General features: G+C 45.1%; 1 protein-coding gene and 1 long non-coding RNA gene across 3 annotated transcripts in view; one reads left to right on the top strand and one right to left on the bottom strand.

Annotated features, from left to right (window-relative positions):
- Nucleotides 1-5,315, bottom strand: part of LOC115031338 — a 28,150-nt gene extending 22,835 nt beyond the window's left edge. For both annotated transcript variants that reach the window (XR_003836974.1, XR_003836973.1), the window contains exons 1-2: nucleotides 5,227-5,315; nucleotides 1,379-1,460 (exon numbers count right to left, since the gene is read on the bottom strand). This is a non-coding gene — a long non-coding RNA (uncharacterized LOC115031338). The remainder of the gene's footprint in view (nucleotides 1-1,378; nucleotides 1,461-5,226) is intronic.
- On the top strand, nucleotides 4,751-7,074 carry Gadd45a (growth arrest and DNA damage inducible alpha). The gene is made up of 4 exons (XM_021165008.2): nucleotides 4,751-4,958; nucleotides 5,048-5,149; nucleotides 5,247-5,484; nucleotides 6,399-7,074. The coding sequence occupies exons 1-4, from the start codon at nucleotides 4,915-4,917 to the stop codon at nucleotides 6,510-6,512; spliced, it is 498 nt and encodes a 165-aa protein (XP_021020667.1). The 5' UTR covers nucleotides 4,751-4,914; the 3' UTR covers nucleotides 6,513-7,074.
- The last annotated feature ends 1,474 nt before the right edge of the window (nucleotides 7,075-8,548 follow it).

Below are 8,548 nucleotides of genomic sequence, written 5' to 3'. Positions count from 1 at the left end.
ACTTATCAAGCCTATGCAGATAAACAATAGCAACAAGAAGTTGAAGCCTTATGATTTCATAACTTGGGATTTCTGTTCTAGGCAGTAGACTATGAGTTGACTCACACCGAAATAACAAGCTCCTTTCCTTCAGTAGCAACTGGCTACAGCTTGAAAGAAGGAAACACTACAATTATGTATTGTAGAACCAGTAGTAGGAATGTATGTGCGATAAGGATGGAGATGATGTCACAAAACTTTAATATGCAAAACAGCAAAATAATTTAATAATTGTCTAGTACCTACTTCCCCATGACTACCAGATATAACCATTTAGAGATTTTACAAATATGATTAAAATGTCATTCTAGTCCTCCACACTTCAACACCTGGGACTACCAGAAGTAGTTTTAAAAATAGCATTAGGAAGGTATGATGCGCATACCTGTAATTCCAGCACTCAGGAGGCTGAGGCAGAAGGATTGAGAGCTTGAGACTCTGTCAGAAACAAACAGTAACTGTGCTGCTTAGTTTTATGTTAATTTGCCACAAACTAGAGCCATCTGAGAGGACAGAACCTCAATTGAGAAATTGCTTCCATAAAATTGAGCTACAGGTAAGTCTGTAGCATATTTTCTTAATTAGTGGCTTATGTGGGAGGGTCCAGCCCATTGTAAGAGGTGTCATCCCTGAGCTGACCACAGATTCTGTAAGAGAGCTGTCTAAACAAGCCATGGGAAGCAAGGCAGTAAGCAGCACTCACCCGTGGGCTCTGCAGCAGCTCCTGCCTCCAGGCTCCTTCCTGATTTGAGTTCCTGCCTTGGCTTCCCCCCAGTGGACTGTGATTCAGGAGACATAAACCAAATAAACCCTTTCCTTCCCAAGTTGCCATGGTGTTTTTATCACAGCAAAAGAAACCCTATCTAAAACAATACATACTGGACTTGTTATGTGGAATATAAACATCTATCACTATAATCCAGGACTCTAATATAAAGCTGCAATCAAGCAGGCAGGCTGAATGCAATTCCTCCTTCCAATCATAATACCCACAGAAGACAATCACTGGTGAAACATTCTAGGTAAATTCAGCAATGAGGTAACACAAGCTTGGCTGAGTCAGAGTGTGTGACATGAACAGTTTTTGAATACCAGATTTGGATAAAATGCCATTTTTTAAAAATAAGGCTAAACATAGCATTAAGTATAGTTTTTGAGGGATAAATACTATACTTTTGCTATGTTATACCCATTTAAAACTTCAAATAGCTGCCTTTAATGGGGCACTTTAGTACTATGTTTCATCTGAATTGCATAAACAGTGCATGGTTCTGCTCAGCTTCCATTCAGATGAGCAATTATGGGACGTTCAGCATAGCTAGCTGATGACAGTGAATACCATTTTGTCCGAAAATCCAGTTGAAACACAGGTATGATGGCGACTCTTGGTTGTCAACTTCATTCAGTACATCTGGAATTATCTAAAATTCAAAAACAGAGGGCACCCCAGTGAAGAAATTTTTGCTTAACTTGAAATAGAAAGATCCACTTCTAATCCAGATCCCGAGGCAGGAAAACACACTCCTTTAATATGGACCTTGAGGTGACAAGGCACACTTCTTTAATCATACCTTCCCATGAGGTGGGAAAGACACACCTTGAATCTGGGCCATACCTTGTGTGGGAAGCTTAGACATGGAAAAAGGAAGCTTTTGCTCATCGCCTGCTTGCTCTAGCCTTGCTAGCATGTCTATTCCTTCACTGCCATTAGAGCCTACTTTAATGGGATCCCAGCACATTCAGAAGACCAACTGAGACAGCTAGCCTCGAGGATTGGACAACTTCTTGATTCTTGGACTTTTTGTTCATAGCCAGCCATTGTTGGATTAGTTGGACTACAGACTGCCTGTAAGTCAACCTAATAAATCCCCTTTGTATATATGTATGTGTGTATATACATATGCATACATATATATTGATTTTATATGTTCCACTACTCTAAAGAACCCTGATCAATACAGTGGACATACCAAGTAGATCATGAGGTCTTTGTAGAGAAAGAACCAGAAATTGTTTAGGGCTTATATTTTTGAAGTGATGTTAAAGGTGACTTTTCTGAGAATTCATGCACAGGACTGTAGGGTCATGAGGTGTTGATTAATTCTCAGATTCTTTTTAATTCATGACATCCACTGTACTACTGAATGTAGGGTGTTGAGGACACCAAGTTGATGAAGTCATAGTCTCTGCTGTCACATCATCTTCTAACTCTTTGTCAGGTGCATCCTTCCAGAGAACTTCTAAGAAATGTCTAATGGGTAGAGCCCTGGAGTTCTAGGGAACACAGTTCATTAGTCTCCAAATGGTGACTCAGAGCGGCTTGTGTCATTATGGTATTTTAAAGCTGAAAATGCTTTAGTGCCAGTTACCTGTATTGTTCCTGGAACAAAATTAAGAAAGGAAGGGTTTATTCCTGGGTACAGTTAGTCCATCATGGGGAAGGCTTGACAGCCAGAGCTAGAGGTGGTTGGTCACATGGCATCCTCAGTCAGGAATGAACCAAGAATGACCATGCTCAGTGTAGCTGTTTTCCTTTTTACATGCAGTGAAGACTCCGAGCCCATGGAATAGTTTTATCCATCCTAATCTAGATGACCCATCACAGTCACACCCAGAGGCTTGTTTTAGTAATGGCTCTTGATCACCATTAAGCTAACGGTCACTGTTAACCATCGCAATTGAAGCCTAAACTTCAATATTGAGATTTTGCCCCTGATGCTGTTTTGCAGGGCTAGAGATCAAATTCTGAGCCTGGGCCTGGAAGAAGCTAGGCAACTACTCTACCACTGAGCTAGAATCCCAGGCCCCCAGTGGTAGAGAAATTCTCTCTCTCTCTCTCTTTCTCTCTCTCTGTCCTCTCTCTTTCCTCTCTGCTTTATTTACTTTTGAGTGCTCTAACTGCATGATGTACACCTCATGCCAGAAGAGGGCATCAGATCCCATTATAGATGATTGTGGACCACATTTAGTTGCTGGGAATTGAACTCTGAACCTCTGGAAGGATAGCCAGTGTGCTTAACCACTGAGCCATCTCCCCAGTCCCAAGGAATTCTTTAACAAAGCATAGCCATTTAAAGCTTTAAGGCATAAGTATGAGGTACACAAGCACCCAGGGTAAGTCATACACTGACACTTGCTCCTTTACTCAACTTTTGTCTCTAGGGGACATCTCCAATAAGTGAACTAGAAAACCAACCTATAAATTATCCATTAAGTTAAGATTAAGAGAAGTTGAAAATATTTTGTCTACAAGAATAAAAACTTGCCGGGTATGGTGGCACACGCCTTTAATCCCAGCACTTGGGAGGCAGANGATTTCTGAGTTCGAGGCCAGCCTGGTCTACAAAGTGAGTTCCAGGACAGCCAGGGCTATACAGAGAAACCTTGTCTCGAAAAACCAAGCCCCCCCCCCCAAAAAAAAAACCTTAAGGATAACTCACATGTACCTCTGCAAAATTTACTTCTGTAACTGTAAGCTACCCAGTGACCTCAATATTAGCACTGTTAGGAATGCAAGCATATGGGCTGCAATTTCACCTCTCTCTGTGACTAGTAGGTTCAGGCAATGCCTTTGTATTTACTGAATAAGCTCATAAAACAAAGGGAGTTTTGAGCTATCCAGTAAAAGTTTGCATTAAAAATTGTTTTTACTTTGTAACTCCTGCTTGCAGTTACGAGGGTTTGCCTTCTACCTACAAGTTGCTATTATCTCAGAGGTGAAATTTGAGCACATGGCTAAAATGTACTACAGTTACAGCTTCATGATTCAGCAGCAGTAATTCAGAGTGAGCTCATAGACGGTAAAGGTAGTGTCATACTCTTCTGCCTGTGATGGGAAGCTCAGGGAACATCGTGAGCACCTCGAATTTCCACGATGGCACCACTGAGAATCACAGAATTTGTCTCTTAGCTCTTACTTGATCAGAAGGAGCCTTCTTCAGGAAGGATTCTAAGAACCGTGAATTTGGCTTGTTAAACATGCGATCACCAGCTCCCCACCTTAGATGGAGTAGGCAGAAATTTCACCAGCTCTTTGTGGAAAAGATTCCAACTTGGTACTGTGCCACCACTACACACAAATGCGATGAGGTTTCTTTTTTTCTTTATTTTTTTTTTTCCTCCCTGGAGTTTCAAATTCTCACAACCAACCAAAACCAAATCAAACCAGCCATCAGGGCACCAAAAGACTACTACTGGGAATAAGCAGGTTTACCTGAAACTTGCATATAAACACTGAAGCAAGCTTTGCCCGACAAGTCTGGACACTTAAAAATATGCTTACTAACAACAGCTAGACTGGAGTGCATTAATCCCTGGACGTAAAATTTAAAAAGCAGCCCCTTAACACAAAGGGCACGAAACGACAATCAAAAGATGTCCACAACCAGAAAAACAATTGGCAGGCTGTTTCAGTCAGAGCTGAGGACACTTGAACCACTGCAAAGCCCTCCGCACCAGATGGCTCCACAAACTACCTAGAGCTGGCTCAGGACCCCACCAACCCGGTTTCAGCACCACCTTCGTCCCGTGGGCTCCCTCCCGCGTAGCTCCGCCCCTTTCCGCTCAACTCTGCCTTGCTTTGGTGGAGCGAGGGTCTGAGTGTCAACGTCTGCTAATTTGCATAACCCAATGGCCTGACTGAATGCAAATGAGGCTGGACCTGGTTGGCTGAGGGTTAGCCCCATATCTCCGGAATCGGGCCCTTTGTCCTCCAGTGGCCCCGAGGCAGCAGTGCAGAGTTCCCCAGCGAGGCTAGGCGAGCAGCCGGCTGGCCGGAGCGGAGAAGGGAGGGTGGGAGCGAGCGCAGAGCCGGCGCCGCGCACTGTGGGGGCCAGGAGCAGCCCGCGCGCCGAGGGAGGGACTCGCACTTGCAATATGACTTTGGAGGAATTCTCGGCTGCAGAGCAGAAGACCGAAAGGTAAGTGTGCCTGCGGACTCGGTGGCCGCCGCCCCTCCCGCCTCGCGGCCGGAGACCCGGCTGACCCGCTCTCACCCTGCCGCCCGCAGGATGGACACGGTGGGCGATGCCCTGGAGGAAGTGCTCAGCAAGGCTCGGAGTCAGCGCACCATTACGGTCGGCGTGTACGAGGCTGCCAAGCTGCTCAACGTGTAAGTGGCCCGCATTCCCCGCTCGCCCACCTACCCACCCGCTTCTACCCCGCGCCCCCTGGAGCGTATGCACTCACCGCTGCCCCGCTGCCCGCAGAGACCCCGATAACGTGGTACTGTGCCTGCTGGCTGCGGACGAAGACGACGACCGGGATGTGGCTCTGCAGATCCATTTCACCCTCATCCGTGCGTTCTGCTGCGAGAACGACATCAACATCCTGCGAGTCAGCAACCCGGGTCGGCTGGCTGAGCTGTTGCTACTGGAGAACGACGCGGGCCCGGCGGAGAGCGGGGGCGCCGCGCAGACCCCGGACCTGCACTGTGTGCTGGTGACGGTAAGAGACCCGGGGTTGCAGCCCAGAATCTGCTGGGGTGGACCTTGTCCGAGCTGGACGCTGATCTCGCGGGGGTTCTGATAGGGTACGGAGCGTGTTTAAGCTCGTGGGTGGCCTCCAGTGGCGGAAGATATCTCTGTGAGTCAGCAGGCTGCCCAGCTGCTACCTCTGCCTACCTCTGCACAACCTCGCGTGACTAATTCTTTGAGCAGAACAGATTAGATAAAGCCAAATAAATTCCCGGTTTACCCTTCGTTAAGAAGTTAGCTTCATTCTTCATTTGCTGTCAAAGCTACAGATAGAAGTGGTGTAGGAGACAGACCTTATTAATTCCCTGGATATAGATACTCTGAAGTGTACCGAGTGGAATTCTTTTCTTTGCTGCTCTTGAGTTTGTTTAAACGAGCCCTCTCCTCCCTCCTCCCCACCGCTTAAAAATGTGTGGTGGGTGGATAGTGTTTTCAGAAATAACCGTGCTGTCTAGGTCTTCTGGTTTTTTGTTTTTGTACTTTTTCTCTTCTGACTTGTGTAGGGAAGTGGCAGCCTGGTTACTTGTTGCTGCCAGCCAGTAAAAAGTGCTATTCATCGTCAGGGAAGATAAGAAAGAGTTCAGCAGCTCCCTGCCCTGCAGCCCTCACCGTGCACACAGCCTGAGAATGCTTTTCAGGAGTCTTTTACTTATGACCCACCAGGGTACATGCTTGGAAGGGCGGTCTTAGGAATGGTAACCTCATGCAGAATGGGGTAGTTAATATGCAAAACTCTGTGTAGTTCGGTGCCCATTGCAGGTGTTTAGACTTTGCTAAATGCTGTTTTTAACAGAATGTTTGGGGTTTGGCCCTTTCAAAGTAGTACAATTAGTAGCAGAAGCTGATTATTTTCCGGGGAAGTAATTTTTCAAAATCTGTTCACAGAACCCACATTCATCACAATGGAAGGATCCTGCCTTAAGTCAACTTATTTGTTTTTGCCGGGAAAGTCGCTACATGGATCAGTGGGTGCCCGTGATTAATCTCCCCGAACGGTGATGGCATCCGAATGGAAATAACTGAACCAAATTGCACTGAAGTTTTGAAATACCTTTGTAGTTACTCAAGCAGTCACTCCCCACGCTGATGCAAGGATTACAGAAACTGATGTCAAGGGGCCGAGTTCAACTGCACGAGGGCTCAGAGATGACTTTGCAGAGGGAGAGAGAGGTGAGCCTAAAGAAGGAAGCTGTGAGAAAAGAGAAATCCAAGGCAAAAGGGACAAAAACTACAAAGAACTGTGCAAGAAAGAAAACTGCTAATTTAGGATGGCCAGGTTACATTCAAATAAGCCAAATATTGCTTTGTTGAAACTTTAAACGTGTAGCAATAGTTTGGGAATTTTTTTTTTCTTTTTCTTTTTGGTCTTTATGCCCTCGAATAAAAGGAAAGTAAAAAAGGATTAATCATATTTTCAAGCCACAGTTTAAATGTATTTTGATGAGATGTTGAATTCTCAGACGTTTTATTATAAATCTTACTAAGTTATTTTATGATGTGAAAGGTTATTTATGATAAAGTTTTTGAAGCACATTATCTAAAATAAACTGGTATGGAATAATTGTGTCATTTCTCAATGTGTGGTTTGTGTTTTACAATATTGATTATTGGACATTCTATTGAAGCTTTGCTGTATTTTACACTAGGCAGAAAGATGGTGGGGGGATTGTAGAGGGTCGGGGTAAGGAAAAAGGGAATATGGAAAGATTCACCTTGCAAAGTCTAAATTACAATGAATTACTTAAATGCTATAATTAATTGCATGCAAAAAGTGGAAGCAGAGAGGAGGTTTACCAAAGCTGCTTGAAGATGAGTGAAGCTTTTACTGAGGAAAAAACATTTCATTGGAGGCATCTACAAATGTTAGTGCTAAGGTGGAGGCTTGAAAGATCAAAGCCTGCAGAGAGACCTACAAGGGTGTCTCTGCCTGCCTCTGGTGTAGGCAGATAAGTGAGAGAGGGTTGGAAAGGTGGGGGTTCAGCTCAGATGCTGACAGGAGTTCTTGCATCACCATTATGTATTTGAGCTTCTTTCTGTGAACTTGCCACAGCCTGCAGAAGGAAGTGACCTGGTCAGTGTTGTAGGTAGATAATACGGGGAGGTATGGGGTAGTAAATAGGGTGAATGGCTGGCTATACAGTACCAGCGTAAGGGAGAACCATGGCAAAGGGCAGGTTTTGTCAAGTTGTAGCCTCTTCCCAGAGCATTTCCACTACTGCTGTGAGAGGTCTGGTAATGTCAGGGAAGAAGTGTCAGAGGAAAAAGAAGAAGAAGAAAAAAAAGACTTCAGTAGAAGAAGCCTTTCTACTGTCTGGTCAGAAAGCACCTGGTAATTAACTGTAGCAGGCTCATGGAGGCAGAGGCAAGGAAAGCAAAGGTGTGTGCTGGAGAAAAAACCTGGCAGAGCTATAGTCTCCACTGTTTGCCCCTCTCCCTCCCCTCCTCCTCCCCCTCCCTCCCTCTCTCTCTTTTCTCTCTCTCTGGAGCTCTCGCTTTCTTTATTCCCCTCCCTCCCTTTCTCCCTTCCCTCCCTCCCTCTCTCCCTTCCTCTCTGGAACTCCTTGGGCCCCTACTGTTTGCCAGCCTTCTTGTGACCATCAGGGAGAGCAGAAGAAACCACAAAACCCTTAAGCTTCTGCCCATCTTGTATAGGCCTATGAGCCTTCTGCTTTTCTACTCTTAGGAATGTGGCTTTCTAGGCCTTATGTAGTCTTTGCTTGAAGCCAATGTGTAATCCCAAACAACTGGAATAACAACATTTTACTTTTATATTAGCAGGAGATTTGAGAGCAATTCCTTTGGAGCAAGCCCTTTAGCCTTCCCACTAGCGGCTCTGTTCAGTTTGTTTCCACAACTGTTGTATTTCATGAACTAAGTTAAACCAAGTAGGACGGGTGGAGAAAAGCAGCTGTTTGCTGGAAAGTGCATGAGTGGCAGTCAAGTCTCCACCAGCACCCTCACCATTCATTCATGTGTAAAATGAAGAGCACATTACCCAGCCTACAGAGTTGCCTTTTATAGCTTTGTCATCTCTT

This window comes from Mus caroli, chromosome 6 (assembly GCF_900094665.2).
Source record: "Mus caroli chromosome 6, CAROLI_EIJ_v1.1, whole genome shotgun sequence".
NCBI lineage: Eukaryota > Metazoa > Chordata > Mammalia > Rodentia > Muridae > Mus > Mus caroli.
Note: the sequence above shows the minus strand (reverse complement) of the source record. Positions and strands in the feature narration are given on the sequence as shown.

Coding starts and splice junctions, on each gene's coding strand:
- Gadd45a (XM_021165008.2), top strand. CDS start 4,915: ATGACTTTGGAGGAATTCTCGGCTGCAGAGCAGAAGACCGAAAG. Junction 4,959..5,047: donor GCAGAGCAGAAGACCGAAAG/GTAAGTGTGCCT, acceptor TGCCGCCCGCAG/GATGGACACGGTGGGCGATG. Junction 5,150..5,246: donor GCTGCCAAGCTGCTCAACGT/GTAAGTGGCCCG, acceptor CGCTGCCCGCAG/AGACCCCGATAACGTGGTAC.